General features: G+C 40.0%; 1 protein-coding gene across 1 annotated transcript; it reads right to left on the bottom strand.

The window, feature by feature from the left end:
- Positions 1-402: 402 nt before the first annotated feature.
- Positions 403-24,591, bottom strand: LOC119491315 (cullin-5-like). The gene is made up of 19 exons (XM_037775209.1): positions 24,488-24,591; positions 20,125-20,234; positions 18,655-18,754; positions 17,847-18,023; positions 17,181-17,322; positions 16,076-16,221; positions 15,227-15,307; positions 14,545-14,638; positions 12,681-12,811; positions 12,052-12,159; positions 11,583-11,647; positions 11,351-11,483; positions 11,077-11,208; positions 10,286-10,409; positions 8,910-9,085; positions 7,735-7,896; positions 7,420-7,538; positions 7,057-7,180; positions 403-6,434 (listed from the first exon to the last, which is right to left on the bottom strand). Exons 1-19 carry the CDS (start codon positions 24,509-24,511, stop codon positions 6,240-6,242), a joined length of 2,343 nt encoding a protein of 780 aa, XP_037631137.1. The 5' UTR covers positions 24,512-24,591; the 3' UTR covers positions 403-6,239.
- Between the last annotated feature and the right edge of the window lie 472 nt (positions 24,592-25,063).

The raw sequence follows: 25,063 nt of genomic DNA, 5'->3' as shown, positions 1-25,063 counted from the left end.
ATTGTATATTTGTGACATCACAAATGGACAGAAATCCTAACGGCTTGTTTCAAACCCAACAATTTCTGAACACAGGCTGTGTTTATTTCTCCGTATATTGAGCGTTTTGATCGTTTAACAGTATTTATATAGCACTTAAACCTGCCTTATAATATAAAAGACATGAAAATCTCACTTTTTACAATATGGGTCCTTTAAAGAAATTAGTGAATTTGCGGGTTAACTTTAATAGTATACACACATGTGAAATGACTTTTGCATATTTGGATAACAACTACTACAATTCAATAAAAACAAATTATTGTCATTTTGCACATCAAAAACAATTAAAGTCCAATAAAAACTTCTATAAATCTGTGACTTGTGTCTGGAAGTGGAAAAAGAAACAGAAATCTCTCTGTCTTTATAGTTGTTTACAGCTTTATTTTGCCAGGAAATAAATTATTCAACTTTAAAAAATATTTGAAACAAGCAAAACAAACAGCGCACATGAAAGTAGTTGAACCACTCTCCTCCCATTCTCCAAACAACACGTTTTTTTTAATATCTTTACTTGATGCAGTGGCAAACATTCAGCTGGTTTAGGCTGTGACTGATTGTGTTTAGTTCAAGTGTTGTCATTATGCAAGGCTACAGGTAAGTCTGCCCACCTGTGCAGTCAAAGCTGATGGGTGGGCGGGTAGAAGGTATCCAACGAGAAAAACACCATGGCAACCACAGCCCGCTCCACAGGCTAACAAACACTTTCAACTCCTTTAAGCTCGACTGAAGTTAAACCAGAAGTCTACGGAAAGGTTTCCGCTCTAATACTGATTATTGATTGGACAAAATAGAACACATTCAGCTGTTGTTCATCATAACACAGAATGTCTAATATAAAGGGCAGTAAAATAAAACCTATACCTGTATTTCAATATAAGTTACCATGGAGGGAAGTGACCTTTTTAAATAGTTAGTTCTGTGCAGTTTGTCTAAAGCTCTGGTCTGAGAGCTGTACAGTCGGCTCACACATACTGGGTTTCTTACAGTTTTGCTGTAGACAGGAAGCAGTTGTGGATGAGGGCATCATTCAATATGATGACCAAACTACAAAAAATTAAAATAGTGACATATTAGTTTAGTCAATACCAGAAAAAAAGAACCCATAACTCAGTAACATATCCTCGGTGGCCACTTTATTAGGTACACCTGTACAGACTGGTGAAATCTAAAACAACCGTTCTGCCATGAAGTCTGTTTTTATGACGCCTATAAGGTTCAGTTTTTAACCTACATTTCCCAGAATGCCTTATGCTTTCATTCTGCTGCTTTCAATCACATTTGGTTGTCAGGATGTAGACATATAAACTTGTGACCACAGTGTAGACTCTGTGGTTGTGCACTCTTGTGTTTGTGTGACAAATGACTCCCTGTACGATTGTTAAACTCTTCGCTCTTTGATGGAGAAGAAAAATAAAACCAAACAACAAAACGGCCCAAGGAGTACAAGATACATCACCTGCAGCATATCAGTCACTGTTTTTTTGGGTAGATGAGATAATACATACGCAGATTATTTTTAGCATTTCTTTAGATTTGCTGGGGAAGATCAAATGAGTGGAGCTCACCGTGTTAACGCTGTTAAATAAGTTGTTGATTGCAGAAAGAATGAATGTGATTTACTGGGACTCATTTCACTGTACTTTCACTGTACTCGGTGTACTCAAGGATGGTTTAAAAGTATAACAACAGGAGATCATCTGCAAAATACTAACTGAGCCAGATCTGTGCATAGAGAAGGAAACTGCATAATGTGATTGACTTGGGGAGTTTGTTTCATCTCAGAAGAAAAAAAGCTTCACCACATTCAGAAAAAGAATTGCTAATAACAAGACAACTCTTGTGTAAAATGTAAATGTGATTATTACCAACATCCTGGTCTTGTAGTAACAGAAAGTGAAAATATATTTCAGCATTTTGACAAACAGCAGATACGAATCCAATCATTAGATGAGATTAGAGAGCGTTGCAGTAAATAAATACTGTGTGAGCTCTATGAATGTACGCTAAGAAAACATCTTTCCAGAAACAAAACATGGAAAAGAAAACAAAAACATTTCAAATGACAAAGAAAGTAACATTCTTCATAAATATAGAATAAATATAAAAACAATTCAATCCCACACACTCACTGTTGTCTTTCCTCTTCCTCACTGCTCACAGGATCTCATTTTGTCTGTAGACGTTTAGTTTAGATTAAGGTTATTCATTAAGTTTAGTAGACATCTAGTCTTAGCCTAGGCATTGTTTCAATCTGTGAATCTGTGTATAAACATATACAGTTATACTGTAAACAGGTTTTGCATTTAAAAAATATGTAATTTTGTTTTTAAAATATGGTCTAAAACCAGGCTATGTGTGGCCAATAAATCCTGTGGTCTCTATCAGCGCTAAAGCAAAGAGGTGATGTTGAAAAGACATCTATTGCTCAGTGGGTAGTTTCTGCAGCAGATTCACCCTGAACATGAGGGGAGCTGCTGTGGGAATTATTTAAAACCTAAAATATATTAAATGTCTGAGCAGCAGCAAGAATGCAGTGATGCAACTCAGCAAGTGTAGAAATCCACTGTGCGACGTTGGTTTGACTACAGTATTTCTTTCAAATATGTTTTTAATAGCCGTTCAGCCACTGGAGGAGCTCCACTTCCCATCAACTCCCTATAACCACCTCTGAAAGAAAACTAAAATTTAATGCTGGAAATTTTTCTGTAGAGAATTTGGAACCAATAGAAATGTGCGAAGCTCTCAAGAATAAAAGCTGTTAAAGGAAACGAAAGCAACGTCTTCATTTCCTACTGGCTATTCTTCACTTCAGTCTGCCTTGACTACCCGACTGATAATTAAATCCAAAATTAAGAAATATGTTACATGAAGGTCATTTGTCACATGGTGAGTGTTTAGAATCAAGTTTCCATTATTCATTTTAAACTGTAATGCATTAAATATAATCCCACAGTGATTCAGCTTCATGCCAGAAATCATTCTATAAGAGTATAATTTTCCATGTTTTTTAGATATTAATTAAAGTCTGATTGAACACTCTCTCAGTCCCAGTAACTCATCCTCCATACTGGTTCTCGTTAGGACTTCATCCAACATTCAGCTGAAGCTGACGTCCCACTTCAGATGATTTTCTTTTCTTATTTTTTTAGAAAGTATTTAAAGATAATTATTTCTGGATATTTTACATTTGAAAAATGAGTTTCTGCTCTCTGGTGGAGAAACTACATGTAATGGAGGCATTGTTTTTAAATTACTTCCAAAAAATATCTTTTGCATTTCTGTACTGCACTTTCTTGTTACTTCTTGGTCGACATTTGTGAAACGTTAACACTGGCTCTACTACACACTACTGACCACCAGTTCCTGCCGTTACAGCGAGCAAATAAAGGTCAAACTATGCAACAACAATGAGGTCAGTGTTTTACGTAACAGCTAACAAGACATGTGACCCTGGACGGCTGTGGCTCAGGAGGCAGAGCAGGTTGTCTGAGAGGTAGAAAAGTAAGAGGACGTATTGGTGGCATTGTAGAGGAGTGTAATATTACGAGAAAAAACGCAAAATTTCAGAGATTAAAGTCGTAAATTTACAAGACAAAACTCAGATATTTTCTGAGATTCTTCCTCTTTGGGCTGCTCCCGCTAGAGGTCGCCACAGCGGATCATCTGTTTCCATCTAGGTGGTAACCCGGTCCTCGACTGATCCGGTATTTGATTTAATGATCCACGTATTTGATTTGGCATGTGTTTTACGTGGCATGCCCTTCCTGATGCACGAAGACTGACGAAACCAGAGAACCCGGAGGAAACCGGAACATGCAAACTCCACACATGCTGTGGGGCGAAAGTGCTAACCATGCACGGCACGGCAATTTACAACTTTAATCTCAGATATTCAGAGTTTTTTCTTGGAGTATTACCCCCCTCCCAAGGTTCGTTATTATTAATTTTCTTTTTACCTACAATGCTCCTTATACGTCATCGTAGAAAAGTGCTATTAGCTAATAGAGAGGCGAAGTCCTGCCCCTTCCGGTGGACCATCATGGGACCTTATTTAGGAAAAACTATGAAAGGTACTCAAGACAAATATTTATTTTGATCCCGTTTGAATTGCGCCATGAATCACACATATGATGTTTGTCAATTTAAAAGATGATTTTGTAAGTCAAGAAAGTCTCAGTTTGTTGTAAAACTGTTGAAGTATCAGACTGTGAAAATACGTAATTAGAACACCCAAAAGTGTGGAAGTGAGACATCATATGTGTGATTCATGATGCAATTCAAATGGGAAAAAAAAAATACATATATACAGTATATATATATATATATATATATATATATATATATATATTTGCCTCTCTCCGTTGACTACCGTATATATTTTTTCCGAAATAAGGTCCCATGGGGTCCACTGGAAGGGCGGGATTTCGCCTCTCTATAGCTGGAACTCCCAATAAGGTCACAGAATCTGACAGGTCACAAAATATATTGTAACACCAGCAGAACACACACAGATGGAATTTAGTACTAAAGAGACAGACTGACTTCTGCAGCATCACATCAGCTGAATGTTGGAATGAGTATCTCTCTATTTCTTACAGCGGACTGGACTCCACAACACCCACTACATGCACATGTGGCCTTCGAGAGTCAAATCAAAGTAATAAGTCTGAAGTGATCCTTCAGAGGAAAGCACTGATTGTGTAATGTATAGCTTCAACATCGTTATCATCGTCAACACAATTAAAACCACGGTTGATATGTTGATGTGTGTTGATATGAATGAGAATCTGTCGGATCTGAGAGTTTGGGCAGAAAGGGAGAAGAGAGGGCAACACACACACACACACACACACACACACACACACACACACACACACACACACACACACACACACACACACACACACACACACACACACACACACACACACACACACACACACACACACACACACACACACACACACACACACACACATCATGATGGCTATGTGAACTCTATAATTAATAGCTCAGATAATGTCCTCCTTGGGGGGAAAAGACCCCCAAAACACAGCAGCTCTTTCATTTTAAAACTTAATGAAATAAATGTCTGTTGTTTTAGTTTAACAGCATTTTCCTGGTACTGACATTGTGCAAAGAATGAGGTGAAAATTCAGTAATGGAGCTACAATCTAGTCTAAGTAAGTATTTGTGTTTCTATTTTACTGTCTTTTACAGCCTCTTTGATGCAATCAGCTGGTCTCTAATCTGTTCAGAGCACTGATCTTTACACACCAAACAGTTTGCAGTATGATAATTAAGAGGGTTCTCCAGACAACACTTGCTTTCCTGTTGACAAATATTAGCGGCTGCCACAGGAGGCAAAAAGAAAAACTAAATATCAGCATTTAAAAAGGGGGCTGGTCTTGATTTCCCAACCTTCTCAGACACAACCACAAAGTGTGACAGATCCTCCAATAAACAAACAAACAAACAAAAACCAAAGAGCAGCATGCTGTTGAAAAGTGCACACACACATACACACATCTAAAAGACCAGATACACACCATGCACCCAAACACACACACACACACACACACACACACACACACACACACAATTTGGCAAAATACTCCTCGGTAGTTTCAACTAATCTCTTCATCCGTCTCCTCAATGGCAGCTTTCACTTGCGGCTTTTTTTGCATTCCCAGTTCAAAAATAAGACAAATGTAGAAGAGGAGGGATGCAAAATGGCTGCCGCTAAGATGGCAGCTGTGGCATTAAGTGAAAGCAAAGGATTGATATCAGCTTGTTACATTTGTCTCCTCCTCACAGCTCCTCCTCTGCAGTCCGTCGCTGACAAAGTAAGGCAGGAAGTATTTAATTGAATTATCAGTCACTATTTATTTTCATCTCAGCTGCTGTGTCTCTGTCCTCTGATCGACACTAGAGGGCAGCGGAGACAAACAGACAGTCCTATGACTCGACTCTCACCTCCATGACACACTGGCGTCTCACAAACACGAATAAATATCCACACTTTTGTTGAAACGGCTCTTCCTCGTCCTTCGACGAGCTCCCTTCTTCTCACCACCCCCTGTCGTCGTCTTCACACATCCTTTTGTTCCTTCTCCTCTCGCAGGGTTTTAAAGCGCCGGTTGCAGGCCAGAAGTAAAAAAACAGAGCAAGAAAGCGCTCCCTCTCTCCCTCGCTGCCTAGGCCATGTAGAGGAAGGTGTTGATGTCTGTCTCGTCCCTCTTTATGTACTTGTGTTCGATGAGCCACTCGATCTGCTCCTTGATCATCTTCTTCTGAGGCAGAAACATGTTCTTCAGGATCTCCACCAGCTCCGTCTGCAGCTGGGCGTTGCTGATCCTCTTCCTCATCTTCATGATCTGGATGATGGCCTCCTGGACGAGAAACAAAAGAAGCAAATGTTAACATGTTACATCTTTACACGTTCTACAAACTGTATTGTGGACTATTAATCTCCACAAAAAGATTCTGCATTCAGAATCTGAAGGAAACGGGACAAGATTTTGGCATCGAAAGCGTTCTGGTTTCAGTTTGTAGTCTGAGTAGTACTGACATATCATGTTTGAGTAGGCTTTGGTTGAATGCAGGTAAACAGTCCGTGTGGAGAGCAACAGAGTCAGAACGCATTGGCTGAAATGCAATCTGGGAACCCACCGGCTATCATCGGATGATGATTTAGCTTTTTATTGGTTTAAAATTAGCTTGTGATCTGGCTACTTGTGAAACAATTCGGTCGTACACGTCGTCTCTCAACTCCAACTCCAGTCTCACATCTCAAGTTGCTGATCGGACTGTAAACAATGAGCAGCGCACGGAAAAGGAAGTCTTGGCCCGGATATCCGCTGGCTACACCGGAACCCCAGAAATATAGACCCTTGACCCCAGCTTTAATAGCAAAATTTAACTTGAGACTCCAGCTACAGGTCGCCCTTCCAGTTAAAACACCTGAGGACAATGTGAGTGCTTTGATGTGTATCTATAAGTGTATTTTCGTACCTGAGTTCTGAGTATTCTGAGCTGAACGATTCCTTCATTCTCCTCTTCTCTCATTCGCTCTGTGGTCAGCTGCAGACGACCAATCAGATTGATCTTTCCACGCTTCTGGACTTTGGAGTTTTTGCTGAGAAAATAACAGACACAGAGACACAGACGATCAGTATCACAAATGTTTTAAGTTCTAAAAGTAATTTCTGGTGAGGTGGCACTGAACAACATGCATAGTTGTGGTGTGGAGCAGGCCTGAAATTACTGGTTTTGCGTCCAGATTCCTCAGTATCACAAGTTTTTGATGGGGAAAGTAATTTATTCTGTGTTTTTTTCCCCACAATTTTTCTCATTTCTAAAATCGCCATAACATACATGAGTGAGAACTCCTGGTTGACGTAGAAGAGCGTGCTGTCTGTGAAATCTTTAGGCGAGCTAACTGGAGGGTCATACGACAACACCTGTCTCTTCAGCTTGGGGAAGGCCACTAGAGACTGCACACAGAGAAGACAGAGGAGTACAAGTTAATCTTAAAATAAGTTATAAATACTGCCAACGTACTGTATGTGTGTGTTTCCTTCCTACAGATGCTACCAACCAAGTATACAGTCACCTTGCATTGTGTTACGTTAGAAACTCCTATCTACCACTAATTGAAATAAAGCATTTAAAATGTTTCCTTGGTCTGACCCAGAGTGTACGGCGGAGCTCTGCGTCAGGCAGCTCGGTGGCCAGTTTGAGGTTCTCAAAGCTGATTCTCTCTCTGGGTCTCTGGTTCCAGGCGAACAACACCGCCAGCTGGAACGTCGTCACCTCCAGGTCGTACTGCCCCACATCGTTTTTAAGGGTGATCTGAGCAGAGGGGACGAGAAACAAAGGAGAAGGTAGAGGAGGTGAGAAGAGCAGAGTGTGTCAGTTTGCTTTAGTAGCCTGACAACTTCTGAAAAGAATACATTAGAAAAATACTGCAACTAAAATTACTGCCCGCTCCATCCCATCTCTTTCTTCAATTCATTAAGTTCAGCTTCACTATAATGCTGCCAGTAAATTCCATCAGAACTACTAGACACATGGTTGAACAGCTCTGGAAACCTCCTACCCCCCACACCTTTCCAACATCTCAGTTGGGGGGCTGCATCGGACTATTTATATAACTTTCCAAAAACGATAATCCGACATTGACACCCACGGAACCAATCAAAATCAAAAATAAATAAATAAATGACTTGATAAATAACTAAATATGTCATTAAATGAACTAAATAATAATATTAAAATATAAATGTAAGCTTTAATTAATTGATAAAATGTGACATAAATTTATATTTCAGTTTTAATTTGCTTCTCTATTTAACTATCTTTGTATTACTTCCCCTATCCATTTACTCCTCTATTCAATTTTTCCTTTTATTTATTTATTTATTTATTTTTATTGCATTTTAAATGTATGTATTTATTTTTAAATCTATTTATCATTATTAAATTGTATGTATTAATTTATGTATTTATTTCTGCATGCTCTTCCCTCCTATTTAGTTCCCCAAACTTATATATTTCTGTATTATTATAGCTTTCACTGTTACTGGCAAAGTCCGCCATTCCCACACGGGATTAAACTACCATCACATACATGAGGGATTCTGTCAAACAATGCACGCATGTACTTCAACGTTACTAATCATTTAGTGAGAATATGAGGGGGATAAAGTCCAGCGGGAAGAGGAGGAGGGATTGCAGGAACAAAAGGAACATTTATCTAAATATTGTCCAAATTCCAGGAGAGAAAAAATACAGTATTTTAACTCCTTGAGATTCTGATTTATGGCTCTTTATGGCAGAATTATCTACTTTTATAGCTCACTCACAATGCCGTTGGACATGAGGTGATGCCAGTGGAGTTTGCGACCGCTGTGATTCCTCTTGTAGAAGTCTTCCACCTCAGGGATCAGGTCCTCCAGCTCCGTGGGCAGCGAGACAAAAACCTTCTCACTGCTTCGTGACCACGCCCCGGCGTTCAGGATCTTAATGTTCACACTGTCCGCTGTGGGGAAAAATAGGGAGAAAAACTCTGATTAGTCTTTATTAGTTACACAGAACTTTTTAATCTGATGAAGTACGACCGAGCAAGTTGTCATTGGTGTCTAAAAAAAGTCTAAAATACAAACATTTCAAAATGCATCCAAATCCTGACTGAACAGTATCATTGCTCTGATGTAACTGTGTTTATGTTCTCACAAGTTATATGTCTGCTGCATAAAAGGGGTGATGGAAAGAAAAAGTAATAAAAGGGACACATTACTAGAAAGTGATAATGTTACACTGATTTGTATAAAGTTGGTTCACGTTGTTTTATTTCAAATGATTCTGTTTCTAATGCTGCGTTCAGACCATGAGCGAAGCAAATTTTCACCAGCATCATTTGTGTTCATTCACGCGAGATGCGTTGGAGAGGAGAAGGAGCTTGTCTCCATAGATACCGACAACTTTTATTTCCACCATTTCCGCCATCAACCATGGAAGAAATAAACACTGTTGTTGCTTTGTACATGTTGTTGAAGTCCCAGATATGTCCAAAAAACAAACGCCGTCGTGTCTGGATTCATAACATCACCCGGCGGCGACCTGCATTCAGATACAGCGCAATTGCACTGACTGTATCTAGTGAGCCACACGTCGCTACTGCAGTATGAAACCAAAATAAACAGATTGTGCTGTGATTTAATTGCAATAAACAGATCAAAATGATTCTGAAATAACTACATAATGATGCCGATTTGTAAAAAGTCTGAATTCATGCTTTGTAGGGTCTGTCCGCAAGATGACAAGCAAACAACTTTTAAAATGCTTGTTTTCTGAATGGAGTTTGGATGGATCAATACCAGGCTATGCAGCTGCTCCATCAACACTCAACATAACTTCGTCTAGGCATAAATACGGCAGCGACGTTGTTGTTTCTATCATAGACAGTCGGTGGTTTATACACATACATTTACACACAGAGTTTGGTCCAGTCTCTGTACAGATATGATGTACTATCGAAGCTCTGGGTGACCACAGACAACTACATTATTTCTTTCCTCCATTTCTGATTCAACAATGTCTGGACGTCAGTGACACGCGAAAAGTTTGCTTCCCTCTTGGTGTGAACACACCATAAGAGACTAAAGCTTGTTTTGCTGTGTGTGTAAGCGTGGGTGCTTGTGTGTGTGTGTGTGTGTGTGTGTGTGTGTGTGTGTGGTACCTGGCAGTGCCAGCTTGTTGTGTTTGTGCATCTCTTTGAAGACCTGATTGAGGTCCTCTGAGACCTTGATGTCCTGAAACATCCTGGCCAGCTTGTTCACATAATCAGCAGGCATTCCTACTTCCTACAACCACACGCACACGCACACGCACACGCACACGCACACGCACACACACACACACACAGGACACCAGGGAACAACCCAAAGGAAGAGAAAGGAGGACAACAAGGCAAAGCACAAATTAATTCACTACGTACCTATTTTCAGATGTTTTTCTTTTACCTAGGGCTGATTACTGAACCTGAACTTTGAGTAAACAAACTAAATGTTTCCGTAGTATCAAGGACTATCAGGTACCAAAGCTGGCACTAAATTCTTGGTCATATTTCTCTTAAATTTACGACTTTAATGTCAGAGAATATCCAAGTTTTTTTCTTGTAAATTTTCGACTATAATTTCGGAAACTCTGAATTTTTTCTTTGAGTATTTCCCCCCTCCTCCGGCTTTATTTATCGAAAAAGGCCCTAATATGTTGTCGTGAAAAACAGTATTAAATTTAGGTAAAGTTCTTGTACAACTGCTTTGTGTTAAGACAAAGTTAAACACTGATGCATTTGAGATGTTTGTTAAATAGAAAAAAGGGTTTTGTAGAAAGATATGTTTATATTTCCCAAAAGCTAAGTACGATTTTGGTACTGAGTCTCTGGTATAACACTGGTTTCAGTGATCCCCAGCACAGCTCTTACATTGTGGATGTATTGTCTGACAAAGAATGTTAAGTATAACTCACTCTCAGCCACTCCACCATGTTCTCTTCAATTTCGCTATCGGCTGAAATGTCCAGAATCAGGCGCCTGGTCAGGTGAGCTTTGTGGTAACGCATGAACACGTCTTTATTCTGGACGTACTTCAACACCAAGAGCTGCAAGGAGACAAGATATAAGAAGAAAATTAGTGTGATAGGAGAGGGGAAAAGGGAAGGCGAAAGCAGATCACCTAAAAGCAAGTTAGCCCTGAGTTGTGTCCTGTTTAGTACAAGCCGGGCTAACAGGACAGAGACTCACCACTTCTTTGAGTTTGAGCTCGATTTCCTCCGAGGTGAGTTTCTTGCTGAGAGGAGTTTTCCTCAGCAGCATGTCACAGTAGTTCGCCAGCAGCTCAGGACACTTTGACTCCGGCTGAGTCTTCATACCCACACTGGTTGGATGGACACACACACATTTACATACACACCACAACATAATTAACGTTGGGTCATTCCACATCTACAAGGACAAAGCAGAGGTTTCCACTCACCCTTTCTGTTTCAGAGGCAACTCCAGTTTGAAGATGGTGGCGTCATTGACAACAGCCTTGTAAGCCTGCAGGGAAAACAGAAAACATGTACAGGTGAGGACCAAACAAGCAGGGCTGCAACTTATAATTGTTTACATTGTCTAAGTAAACGTTTGCTGTCGACTCACTAAAACAAATATATATATAAGAGACATAACAGATATAAAATTATCGATATAATCATATATCAAGACACTTAACCGCAAATTGCTCCCGAAGGCATAGCCATCGTTGTGTGAATGAGTATTTAGATTAGATTCTGATGGGCAAAGTTGGCTCCTTAGCAGCCTCTCCCATCAGTGTATGAATGTGTGTGTGAATTGGTGAATGCTGACATGTAGTGTAAAGAGCTTTGAGTGGTCGGAAGACTAGAAAAGCACTGTATAAAAGTCAATTTCTTAGATGGCTTTGGAAGTCGGATAAAACAGACCTTATCTCTTGCTGTGAGGAAGCGAGGGTCGTCATGGAAGGCCTCCTTTACCAGCTTACTGAAGCGATTAAACAAAGTCAACAACTGCTCCACGTACTTCTCAGAGTCCTGGAAAAATATACAAAAACACAGACACACCTATTTAAAACTACGGTACATTCTGTGAAAGCTGCCCTCCAATATTAACTCTGGTCTGTTAATCATCTCGTTCACTGCACACTGTTAAGTCCTCACTCTATGAGTTCTGGAGTTGTAAAGCTGCCTTCACATGATAAGAAATTTATACATATACAGTATATTGACTACAATCCTGTTTGCATCACAGTTTATTCATTTTGCAATTCCTGCACACCTGTCTACCAGAAATACATTATTTTTATTTTACATATGTTGTATTGTATCCCTGTATTTTAACTTCTGCACTATCTTATGTCCTAGATTCTCACTTTACTTTCCTGACTTATTTTTTATACATATTTAATGAGCATTGTTGGAAGGTGCCTGAGATCTAAGAATTTCTTTGCCAACGACTCCTTCTCTGTAATTGTTGTGCACATGACAATAAATAACGTGAAACTTGGACCGAACAGAGGCAAACTAATAGTTGTAGTGTGTGTTTGTGCACGTACGCTAGTGATAGTCTCGGCAGCAGCCACCATGTCTGCTAGTCCAGCATTGACGATATGTTCTTCCAAATCTTTCAGCATGGGCTCGATCCCGCTGGGAACCTTGTCCATCAGTGAAAACATCAGGTGCAGCTCTGCTCAGGGGGGGGGAAGAAAATCAGTGTTACACACAGGACAAGAAACGTAGGCCCGATCCCAATGTCCCCCCTGAGGGCTGAAGACCTGAACCCTCAGGGACCGGACTGACGTCACCTGGTAAATGGAGTGTGAGAGGCTGCAAGGGCCTGGAATGGTATAAATGTGAATGGGACGGCACTTTGCGGCGACATATCACGTTACCTGGACGATGCCAATTGTGGGTTTTTATTTAACTGCCTATTTGAACGTCTTCCAGGCTCTTGCCTCACGAGACGAGTGGTAAAAAAAATCAATGTACTTGTTTTTGTCAAACTTAATTAAGCAAGCGAGTAATGGTGGATGAATAAACCAGGTGTGTAATATAGTCTAATGCTTATATTACTCTGATTTCATGTGTTTTTATGGACCATCTTACATCGTTAATGTTAACGTTTCTGTGTAAATTTAAATATGCCTGGGTGAACACCCATGTGCCGTCCTCTTTTTTTTACCTTTTTTTTGTATGACTCCTGGCTTCCCCTGGTAACCTTGGTAACCCTGTGTTTTGTCACATCGCTATGAATTGTGGGTAATTCCCTCAGGCAAAATGTCTGCGAGAGAGCCCTCACGGACTTGACGATTTGACAGTGAGACAGCCCTGAACCCTCACAGACTCACAGCCTTTGCAGGAGTCATTGAGTCCCCATTAGGCCTCAAGCGGTCTGCTGTTGGTGCAGGCTCCTACAGACTTTGTTCCTAAAGTTAATCATAATTCTTCAACAGCAATATAGATTAGATGCAACAATTACTACTACTACCACTAATAATAATAATAATAATAATAATAATAATAATATATATTCATTATATAACAATGCTAATTGGTGGCAACGCTGTGAATGATCTGCATTGCAAAGCCCAACAATACAACAAAGCAAAAGCAGGTAAAAGTGTCACGATGAAACATCCCACCAGCTACCAGACAAATACTCATCAACTGTGAGTGTCGTTTGCAGGTTGTCCAGCTCTACTGGCCTCGCTGGCTGGAAACCAACCAAACACTGGGAGAGGCTTTCTATTTTTAAAGTCTATCTGGCTGATGCAATAGTGGATGTTGACACCAACTATGCGTGTGTTTGTGTGAAATCACATACTAACATACCGCATACTACATAAATCAGTATGTGCGTGCATACTGCCTACTAAATTAACGATTAAGTATGTCATAACTAAGGCTGGGTATCGTTTAAAAAATGATGATGGCAGTACCAATACCAGTACCCTTAAAGTGATACCGATACTGATAGAGTGCTTCATTCGATACCATCAAGTGAATGGAAACTGTGTGCGTGTCCTACTGGCAACCTCACAGAGCTGCTTGTCCTCAGCTTAAAGCCACTCGAGGCCGCTCCATTCAGTTCGCTCCAAAAAAAAAAGTTGCGTTGTATTTTAATCAGGGCTGGCGGCTGCCAAATGTCCTCTTTTTTACATTTGAATCTTCTATTGAGGTATTCAGATGAAGCTTTGAATGTCTGTCGTCATCACCCTAAAAAAATAATCCTCTAACATTAAATCTAAAATTATCAATTTGAATAAAGTGATTCATCGGATCATATGAGCCAGTCTTTTTTTTATTAAATCAACTTTCTTTAATGAATATAACTCGTCCGTTTCGTTTGATTGCTGCTCGACGGCCCGTTTAATACAGGTGTGTCCTTTGTGTAGAGCGAGTGGTTGCTGCATTACTTACTGTCTGTCTCGTTTCGTTTGATCATCCCTGGACATTCGGCGAGGATGGTCTCTTTGAACGAGGTCACCAGAGCGTTCACACAACACTCCATAAGCTGTGAGGACACACAGAAAGCAGAGACTCACTATTAGGGCAACTTTTAAATAAATAAACGGCCATGATAGGTGCGCTCAATTTCAAATTTCAAGAGACTCAAGAGATGCCCTGTAAATACAGACACATAATTCAGGATGACAAGAGGGAAATAATTGGCTAAAGAAACTGTAAACAAACATGAAATATAAGTTCGTATTGATAAGGGCTGTCATAGTTAATGCAATAATAACGCATTAACGCAAATTTGTTTTAACGCCGCTAATTTCTTTAACCATTAACGCAACTTGCGATTTTAAAGTTGTAGTAGACTCAGTTTTAAAGCTAGAGTGAAGATACTGGTATCATATGAAACTAGAAAACCTAATTAATCCATTGGTACCAACCATATCATACTAGCTTGTCAGGAAGGAGGATAAATAACGCTCCAAACTTGTGCTAAATTTTGGTGAGTACATTTTGAACAGGTAAAAAATGTGCGATTAATTTGCGATTAACTATGGACAATTACGAGATTAATCCTCATTAAATATTTTAATCGATTGACAGCTCTAGTATTGATACTTCAGATCCTGTCGAAGACACTTACAGCTTGAACAGAGTTACATTCACGACGTGTCTCTAGATATCTAAGTGCTCTCTTCTCCTCTTCTCTCAGCTTCGCGTCTGCCTGCAGGGAAACACACATCAACACAAAACACAGATACTAAGAATCGAGGTTATACGTACAAACCAGCAATTAAAACTCTCCTTTTTTCTCCTAACATCTGTCCACAAAATTTAGCTTAAAGGGATAGTTTGGATGTTTTGAAATGGAGTTGTATGAGGTACTTACCCATAGTCAGTGTAGGATAGATAGATACTATACAGATGGGGGATTGGTGACTGTTTTTAAAGCTTTACAAAATCTCATAAGAAAAAAGTGAATGTTCTGCTCCATTGTCTCCACTTTACCTTGCCGTCAGACAGCCCTTTCCGATGGGGAACTGAAGCCGTTATCTATGCTCTCTTCAAAGCCACCAGACTCCACTGAAAAAAACAGTAATTTTACCTCTTTGTTACCACTCTGGTGAATCCAAACTAACCCTTTAAGTCACACACTAACACAAACAGACTAACCGATCGAGGCAGTGATAGACTCCTGTGTTCTGTGAGGTAAAATTACTGTTTTTGTCAAAGGAGTCTGGTGGCTTTGAAGAGAATATACAACGGCTTCAGTTCCCCGTCAGAAAGGGCTGTCTGACAGCAGGGAAAAGCTGTGAAAATATTCTAAATATAGCGTACGCTTAAACTGATATTGATTTTTTTAGGTGTCTAAAATCCTTTTTGCTGCTGCCCCCGTCCACAGCAGTACAGAGCATCTTTTCCATGTTTTAAAGTAATCACATCCTTCGTACTAACACTTGTACTTTTAATAATCAGTATTATTGTGACGTACATATTTCATGTAGTTCTGGACGCCGTTCTGTTGCAGGTAGGACGGTGCCTGTGTTCTGTAAAACCTCTCTGTGGAGTCCAGGTAGGCTTTCTCAAAGTTATCCCTGTAGATCTGCAGCTTGTCCTCTGGGTTAGAACACAGGTTCACTGGTGGGAGAGAAGCACAGAGATTGGAACATAGAGTGGTCATTCGCTGTTGTGGTTTTTCATAATTAGTGTTACTGCTGTACTCAGTTCATTTTCTGTTTATTCCTGCTTCCTACTGAATATTTACAGTAGACCTGCAGCAGTAGGGGTTTATTTAATTGGACAGATTTTAGTACCAATTTGTGTTTCTTCTAGGGCTGTCAAAGTTAACGTGATAATAACGCATTAACGCAAATTAATTTTAACGCCACTAATTTCTTTAACGCATTAGCACAATTCAATCTATCGGAGGTTGTAGTGGGCTCAGTTTTAAAGCTGGAGTGAAGATACTGGCATCATATGAAACTAGAAAAACCTTATGAATCCATTGGTACCAACCATTTCATACTAGAAGGCTAAATTACGCTCCAAACTTACGCTAAATTGTGGCGAGGAAAAACTGCCATTTTCGAAGGGGTCCCTTGACCTCTGACCTCAAGATATATTAATGTAAATGGGTACTACGGGTACCCACGAGTCTCCCCTCTACAGACATGCCCACTTTATGATAATAACATGCAGTTTGGGGCAAGTCATAGTCAAGTCAGCACACTGACACACTGACAGCTGTTGTTGCCTTTTGGGCTGCAGTTTGCCATGTTATGATTTGAGCGTATTTTTTATGCTATATGCAGTACCTGTGAGGGTTTCTGGACCATATTTGTCATTGTTTTGTGTTGTTAATTGCTTTCCAATAATAAATATATACATACATTTGCATAAAGCAGCATATTTGTCCACTCCCATGTTGATGCGAGTATTAAATACTTCACAATTTCCCTTTAAGGTACATTTTGAACAGATACAAAATGCTATGGACAATCATGTGACTAATTGTGATTAAATATTTTAATCGATTGACAGCCGTAGTTCCTCTCTGTTTCTGTGCCCTCTTATGTGTTAATTTCTGTCTGTCTTACCGTACGACTCTCGTACTCCTATAACGAGCTGGGAGTCGAAGGCCTCCCCCTGTCTCTCAGCGTGCACTAGCTTCATGGCGCTGTCCTGCAGGCGACTCTTGATGTTGGAAAAGATCGACTCGTTCCACGTGTCCAACATCAGCTGGAAAAAATATGGTAAGGGCGGTAATAAATGTGCATGAAGTGCACCAAACATGTTAAATAATAAGTCAACCTCTATTTCCTCCCATCCGAGAATAGTCAAGCCCAATTTATTTATGAAGTGCTTTTAAGGGAACTTCTTCTGTCTGTCCTCTGAATCATTCTCCCTCACCCACAACTTCCTCCTCTGCTGCACTTTATCTCTCGACCTTCCTCTGAGGGATCAAACAACTTTCACACGCTGTTCTCTCATAAGAGGATTTTTAGACTAACTGAGATGGCTAACATGCTTTAGTTGCTTTTGAGTTTAGGTCACTTTCTTGGTGCATCTTGTCTCCTCTCGTCCTGCTTCTGTCAACTATAAATTGTGTTGGCCTTCTCCCTGCCCCTGCTCCATCCTACTGCTTCCTCTTATGTCTCATATGCCTTCTTACCACCTCTCCTCATTCCTCCTCCTTTTTGTCTTTGTGCTTGTTGTTGCTAACTTTTCCACTCAAATCTTGACCTCCCACTTCCTCCTCTCACCTTGCGTACGATGCTGTCCTCCATGTTTGTTTTCTTGTTGCTGCCCTGTTTGCCCATGAGCGTGATCTCCAGCTGACAGAAGGGTTTGGGCAGGATGTCACACTGGGTGAAGAACTTCCTCCACTCTACGATGTAGGCCTTTAGCAGGGCTGTGTCGTCCTGGTGGCTCAGCACCCGCTACCATGACAACAGATGCGAGCAAAAGTTAGATGATACAGGTCAGCCAATAAATACTTATGATGCTTTGTTCCCTGCAGTAATTATCTGTCAAGTCACTATCTGTCTAAATTTTGTATTAAGTTCATCATTCTTTAAAAATGCATCTACACAACAAGACAATTGTCATTTAAAAAAGTTTGAAATATTTCAGGGAGTAATGGAACAGCTACAGTGAGCTGTTAAATGAAGAGCTGCAGGTGACAGGCTGCACACCTGCAACTTCTCAGCGAGGTATCATTCACAACACAGCCGTACCAGCATTTTCCCTGAAATGTTACAAAGTCTTGAGATGGGAAATTGGCGGTGCAGATTTCCCTGAATATCGATCCTTGCTCAAATTTTCATGACCCCATGCAGCAAATGTTCCTGAACATTTCAGAGATTGAATGCATGTGTGAAAGGGACTTTTTGTGTAATTTTGTGTTAAAAATTAAGAGGGGGTGCAGGTCAACATGTTGAATTGCCATCAGATTAACGTAAAGGGCTGCATATCTGAAAGGAGTATACTAATGCCAAAGACAAGCAAACAAACAACAAAAAAACATCAAGATGAAACCAACCCAAACACACTTCTACACACACTGCTTACAGCCTGTGCTTGTTTGATGAAGTCTAGGATGTCCTCTTTGAGGGCTTGGTGGATTTTGGCTGGTCCTTTATCATCCCATAGACACACAGCATGGACATCTCTGGGGGACAGACAAGAAGAAAATGGGACATCACTAAAGTTCATTCGAAGTTGGTCAAGTCAAACTAAGCACCTCAAACTCTGGGGCACTCTCCTGAGCTTTTACTCAACATGTTGCAAACTCACATGGTATATAGTTGCAGAAAGAGAACTTAAACTCTCCATGTTCCTGTTCCCCTCTCCTCATCTCATCCTATTTCTCAAGACCAAAAAGAGCAATCACCAACTTCCTCTTCTTGAACACTTTTACCCTCCATATTACCCGCTTTGTTATTTAACGTTAGTCAGATAAGTAAAGTCAAGTCAATTCTATTTATATAGCCCCAAATCACAAATTTGCCTCAAGGGGCTTCACAATCTGTACAGCATGCAACACCCTCTGACCTGGGACACTCGATTAACGTTATGGTTCTCTTTCAGCATTGTGTTTAAATCTGAAATATTGCCGAATAGGCCGCGTTTGCTTTTCGCTTTGACACCAAATCCTCTGCCATCTCTCTGTCTGTCAACTTTCCCTCGTCCAGTGTGTGTGTGTGTGTGTGTGTGAAATCTGACACCTGCTACTCTGAGCTGAGACTCCGTACGGAGCAGATGCATTCACTTTCAGCTTGTAGCGTCCGACTATCTATTGATAACAGGCTGATGAAGAAGCTTTTTATTATAAGAGGCGGTTGTACATCAAGTTGTGGCAGTTAAAGGTACAGTGTGTAGGATTTAGTGGCATCTAGTGGTGAGGTTGCAGGTTGCAACCAACTGAATACCCCTCTGCTCACCCCTCCCTTTTCGAGTGTGTCGGAGAACTGCGGTGGCCTTCAGGTAATGCAAAAACACGCAAGGATCTCTCTAGAGCCAGTGTTTGGTTTGTCCGTTCTTGGCTACTGTAGAAACATGGAGGAGAAACATGGCGGACTCCGTTAAGACGACCCGCTCCCTATGTAGATATGAAGGACTCATTCTAAGGTAACGACAACACAACGATTCTTAGTTTCAGGTGATTATACACTGATGAAAACATAGTTATGAATATTATATTCCATTTCTGCTAATAGATCCCCCGAAATCCTACACACTGGACATTTAAGCCATGGAAACAAGACTCTTTCCCATCCCAGTTTGTGAGTGGGACACAATCCAACAACAGGCTTACCTACATTGTATGTCATTGTGTGGGGATTATGCAAAGCACAACACATGTTGGTAAAAACTACGCCCGTCTATTAAATGTGTGTGCTGCTGAAATGCACCAAAATAGTACGCTGTGATTTGTGGGTGGTGTGTAAGGCAACTGTTTTCAGCAGCTGTGCTGATCCTGGACCACTTTCTTAAATAAGACATAGGGAAATGAGGGACAGAGCAGAGAGCATCTCTTACGAGAACAAGTCGAACCACTGTTGCTTGGTGACGGCTTCCTGTCTGAGCAGCTTGAGAACGATGGGGCGCATCAGATCCCACTTGTCCTCAAACTGCAGGGACCCCTTGTTCTAGAGGAGATATGGGAGGGATGGAGTGGGAGGAAGAAGAAGAAGAAGAATAAGGATGAAAAACAGCGATGTGAAGGGAGGTGTTGAGGAAGAGAAAGTAAGAGAAGACAGACAGAGGCAGAAATGAAGAGACAGACAGGCATAAAGACTGAACACAGACCAAGGGCTGGGGTCAAGTAGGCTAATTAGATTCTTAAATGTTACTGCAACACAGTGCTCCAGAGATGACGTATTTTTGTAGGCCAACCAGAAAGTCAGCATTGCCCTGGCTCCCTCGACAAAAAGCCAATGGGATTGTTCCATTGTTCCATTGTTCCATAATAGGACATCATAATCTATTTGTTGATTATAATTTGTATTGTCTATCTGAATCTGCAAAGTAGTTATCAAATAAATGCAGTGGACAGTAAAAAAGTAGTGTTGTAGAGGACGGTAATGTTAAAGGGCCCATATTGTAAAAAGTAAAATATTCATGTCGTTTATATTACAAAGCAGGTTTAAGTGCTATATAAATACTGTGAAAGTATTGAAGCGTTCAATATACAGAGAAATGCGCACAGCCCATATTCAGAAATTGTGCGTTTGAAACAAGCCGTCAGGATTTCTGTCCATTTGTGATGTCACAAATATACAATATTTAGATCATTTCCCAGTTTTAAATGTAATCATTCTAAACGTGTCCCGTTTCAGACAGAGGGTAAATACAGGTATATTCAGGCAGACAGTACGAGGAAAATAAAGGTTTTTTTTACATTACAGCATGTAATGTAACAAAATCCTTTGTCCCCGAGCCATCAAACTGTACAACACCTCTCTAGGGAGGGGGGGGACAAAGGAGGACGGTCTGCAGGACAGATAATAATGCATACAATGCACTTTCATAGACTAAGCTGCTGGAGTTACCCTGCACTATACTAATTTTTAACAGTCTCTTCTCCACTATATTCACTTTTTTAATAGTCCTGTATCACAGCTGTTACCCTGCACTATATTCAGTTTTAACTGTTTTCTTCATCTCCTTGTATTTTTATATCTGGTATATATTTTTTTTTACTTTGTACTTTGCACTACTAACTTTTATACTGCCTTTTTACTAACATGTTAGCTCTAACGGTTAGATCTAATTATTAATTAATAATACCTGAACAGTCTACTTTACAGATTCAATAACTGTTCCTCTACTGGGAGAGATGATGTTTAAAAGGGCCTAATGGACACAGACAGTGTATTTTTGTAATCTTTGACAGGAGCTCGGTTTGTTACCCAGCCAACATGGTTATGTGGGCCCCACATGGGTTATGCTGTGGGTACCTGGGTACCAATTGGGTATGGACCCACTTGGATCAACTAAGTTGGTCCCACATGGGCTCCCCATATGGGTCCTAGTTGGGTCACTACTGGGAAATTAGTGCATGGGGCCAACATAGAAACTGTGGACAAACCCACTTACCACCCATATTTCAGCCCATGGAGTCCCCATGCAGTACCCGCATAGAACTTAAAGCTGGGACCAAGATGGGGTTTGGGTATGTTGCCCAGTTGGAGCCCACATAACACCCATTGTAATACTGCATGGAAACCATGTGGGCAATTGACATTGGGTCATTATGGAACCCGCGGACAAGACTATATAGGGCCCATTTTTCAGCCCATTTACTACCCACATTGGCCCCACATACAAATGTTGGCTGGGTAGAAGCTAAAATAGAGTATAATACACAAGAGTAAAAGTTATAGTGCAGTATAAGATCATTATTTGATTTAATAAAAGGCAGCAGCAAACAAGAAAGTTTTAAGCTTTGATTTAAAAGAATATGTGGTGCATAAAAACTGAACGCTGCTTCTGCATGTTTAGTTCTGACTCTGGGGACACTAAGCAGACCTGATCCAGATGATCTGAGAGGTCTGGATGGTTCAGAACATAACAGAAGTTCAGAAATGTATTTTGGCCCTAAACCATTTATAAAATGATCAGGGCTCCACACTGTTCAAGTGTACCAAGTTTCATGCCTTTATAAAAAAGTGAACATCATTTTCACATATCACCTGGAATATAACCTTTGCTACTGAATCGGGGCCTCGTCAGTTGGAACAAGTTTATATTGACAATGAGGAAAGAGTGGGAAAACATAAAATAATGGATAGATAATTAATTTCTTAGGAACGTTTTTTGAGTTTTTGTATTATTTTGTGTTTCTAATGCTTAGAAAGCCATTTACAAACGGCCCCAATAACAGAATCTAATGCAAAGTTCTGACATTCTATCAGATTCAAACTGCACAAAGTTACATTTATTCTCATAGGAAATGTTATTGTTGTTAGTCATATAATATATTTTTTTAAAGCTCTTTTTGTGCTCTTTATGTTGGAACTATCGATAGGCAAATCAGATCAATATGAAGTTAGTTATAAGGGCATTTGCAGTGGCATTAAGAATTTGCCCCATTGCGGCATTAGAGGTCAAAGGTCAAATTCTCTTGACCTCAGTGTCATGACAATGTGACCGATGGATAGATTATAGTCTAAGCTTTACAATGATATATGACTTCATGATATTGTGTGTTGGTTTACCTCTTTTATACTGGATCTATGTGTAAAATGGCAAAAAAAAAGATGGAAACAATGTAATGATGGAGGGATGAAAAAAGGAGTGATAGCACATAAAAAGCTACCATTGCTGCAATGCTATCATGCATTTTCCAACACTAGGGACATAGACCTTTAAAAAAATCACTATGAGTCCTGGTCCCTCCAAAGTGGCATGACGGCCAAATTTTGGGGGTCTGGATCATGTACTATTAGTGCTTTGTAAACCAGCAGGAGTATTTTGAAATCAATTCAAGAGACCTCAGAACTGGACTGATATGATCCACTTTCTTGGTCTTACTGAGGACTCTAGCAGCAGCGTTCTGAATCAGCTGCAGCTGTCTGATCGATTTTTTAGGAAGACCAGGCTACAAAATAGTAGACCTAATTAACCCTCTGAGACCCACAATAGACTAGCTTTTGTCTCTTTTAGGGGGGTACAGGAGGTCTTTAGGGGGAGACAGCAGGTCAACAGTATAGATGTCACATATAAGTGGTGTACATCATCTGAAAGCTAGGAATCTGAAGATTCAGCACTGTGTGTCACATTGTTCTAGTCATAAATCAGAAATAAACATGAATAAATGAATTAATTAAAATAAATTGTGAAAGTGTATTTATGATGTCCATTCCTCATAAGTTGTTGCAGCAATTTTGGGGTTGATACCATTTGTTACACAGATTTGGTGCTAAATTTAGTGTAGGGACCTCAGAACTGGACTGATGTGATCCACTTTGTTGATCTTAGTGATGTGTAGGTTGTTTGTGACAGAATAAAACCAACTGTCTACATCCTAATGCATGTACTTCAACATTTGTTTCATATGCCCACTTCTCCTCTCAGTAAAGAGGAAACTGAAAACCATCATATGTTTGTGTTGGTAAAGTTGCTGACAGTTTGTATTTACTTCACCATTTATTACTGTCTAGAGCCAGCTGTTACTGAATATTAGAACAAAACAATTAATTCAATACTTGGGCAGAAGCAATGTCTTCATCCCATCTCCCTACATTTACAATCAGCTCTATTTATTGACTGAAGTGAATTTAATGAGAGACCTCAGAACTGGACTGATGTGATCCACTTTCTTGGTGTTAGTGATGTGTAGGTTGTTTGTGACAACCCCATATAGGGCCCATTTGTCAGCCCATTTACTACCCACATGGGCCCCACATACAGATGTTGTCTGGGTAGCTATAGCCAGAATAACAGCTCTAACATGTTAGTGCTGTTAGCATAAAGAGAAGCAGCTCTATGGAGGAAGGAGGAGCAGAACTTTATGTCCCCTTCGGTGTTGGGTTTAGGGCTTTATCCGGTTCTGGTTCGGCTCTGGTTCGTCGTCACTGAGATGCCGGGTGACTCGGCTTCGGTTCGGTTTCGTTTACAGAAGAGTGGTTCTGTTAGAGGACCGGTTCTGGTCGAGTTAGGAGGTCATAAACTGAATAAATCCACCAGACTCTAACAACGACAAACGGTGACAAACTGTGACTTCAGACGCTCCTATCTGTGCTCTTATTCCACACATTTAACAGTATTAGTGCACAAACACGTACGCCACAATAGTGCACTTATATATATAGGCACTATTAGTGAAATATGTGAAGACTAAAGAGTTTAAATCTGCACACAAACGAGAGGAAATCCGATATATTCAAGTGCTTCTTACCTTTAACAAATTAGACGTCGCCATGTTTCTTCAACTTATCATCTCGTGGAATCTCGCGAGACAACAGGTGCTACAGCTGTGCTCGGGATGACGTCATGGGAACCCTGCACACTGACAGTAACTGTGGTGGGAGAAATACTAAGATCCTTTACTTCAGTAAAAGTACTAAGAGTATTAGTACTTTAATACTGTGAAAAAACACTGTGAAAATACTCCACTTCAAGCAAAAAGCATGCATTCAATACCTTATAAATAAAAGGACCTAAGTATTGTCAGCAAAATGTACTTAAGGTATAAAAACTAAAATTACTCATTATGCAGTAAAATGTTCTCTGTCAGTGTTATTATTGTATTGCATTATTATTATACTATATATATATATATATAAATTCATTCATTCATTCATTTATATAAATATACATTAATTCATATTAATAATATTAATTTGAATTAATTTATATATATATATATATTGGATTAATATTACTGCTGCATTAATGTGTATATTGCATTTTTCTGCTGTAGATTGGTTGGTTGAAGGTTATGCTAATTTTCAGTTCATCAGAAATATTCAGA

Source organism: Sebastes umbrosus, chromosome 7, assembly GCF_015220745.1.
Source record: "Sebastes umbrosus isolate fSebUmb1 chromosome 7, fSebUmb1.pri, whole genome shotgun sequence".
Taxonomy (NCBI): Eukaryota; Metazoa; Chordata; class Actinopteri; order Perciformes; family Sebastidae; genus Sebastes; species Sebastes umbrosus.
The sequence above is the reverse complement of the archived record's forward strand: the minus strand, read 5'-3'. Positions and strand labels throughout refer to the sequence as shown.

What these genes read in the sequence shown, in the direction of transcription:
- LOC119491315 (XM_037775209.1), bottom strand. Translation starts at nt 24,511, where the DNA reads ATGGCGACGTCTAATTTGTTAAAG. An exon ending in CGACGTCTAATTTGTTAAAG is followed by an intron (nt 20,235 to 24,487) that starts GTAAGAAGCACT and finishes TATCTCCTCTAG; the next exon opens with AACAAGGGGTCCCTGCAGTT. An exon ending in ACATGGTGGAGTGGCTGAGA is followed by an intron (nt 10,410 to 11,076) that starts GTGAGTTATACT and finishes GTGTGGTTGTAG; the next exon opens with GAAGTAGGAATGCCTGCTGA.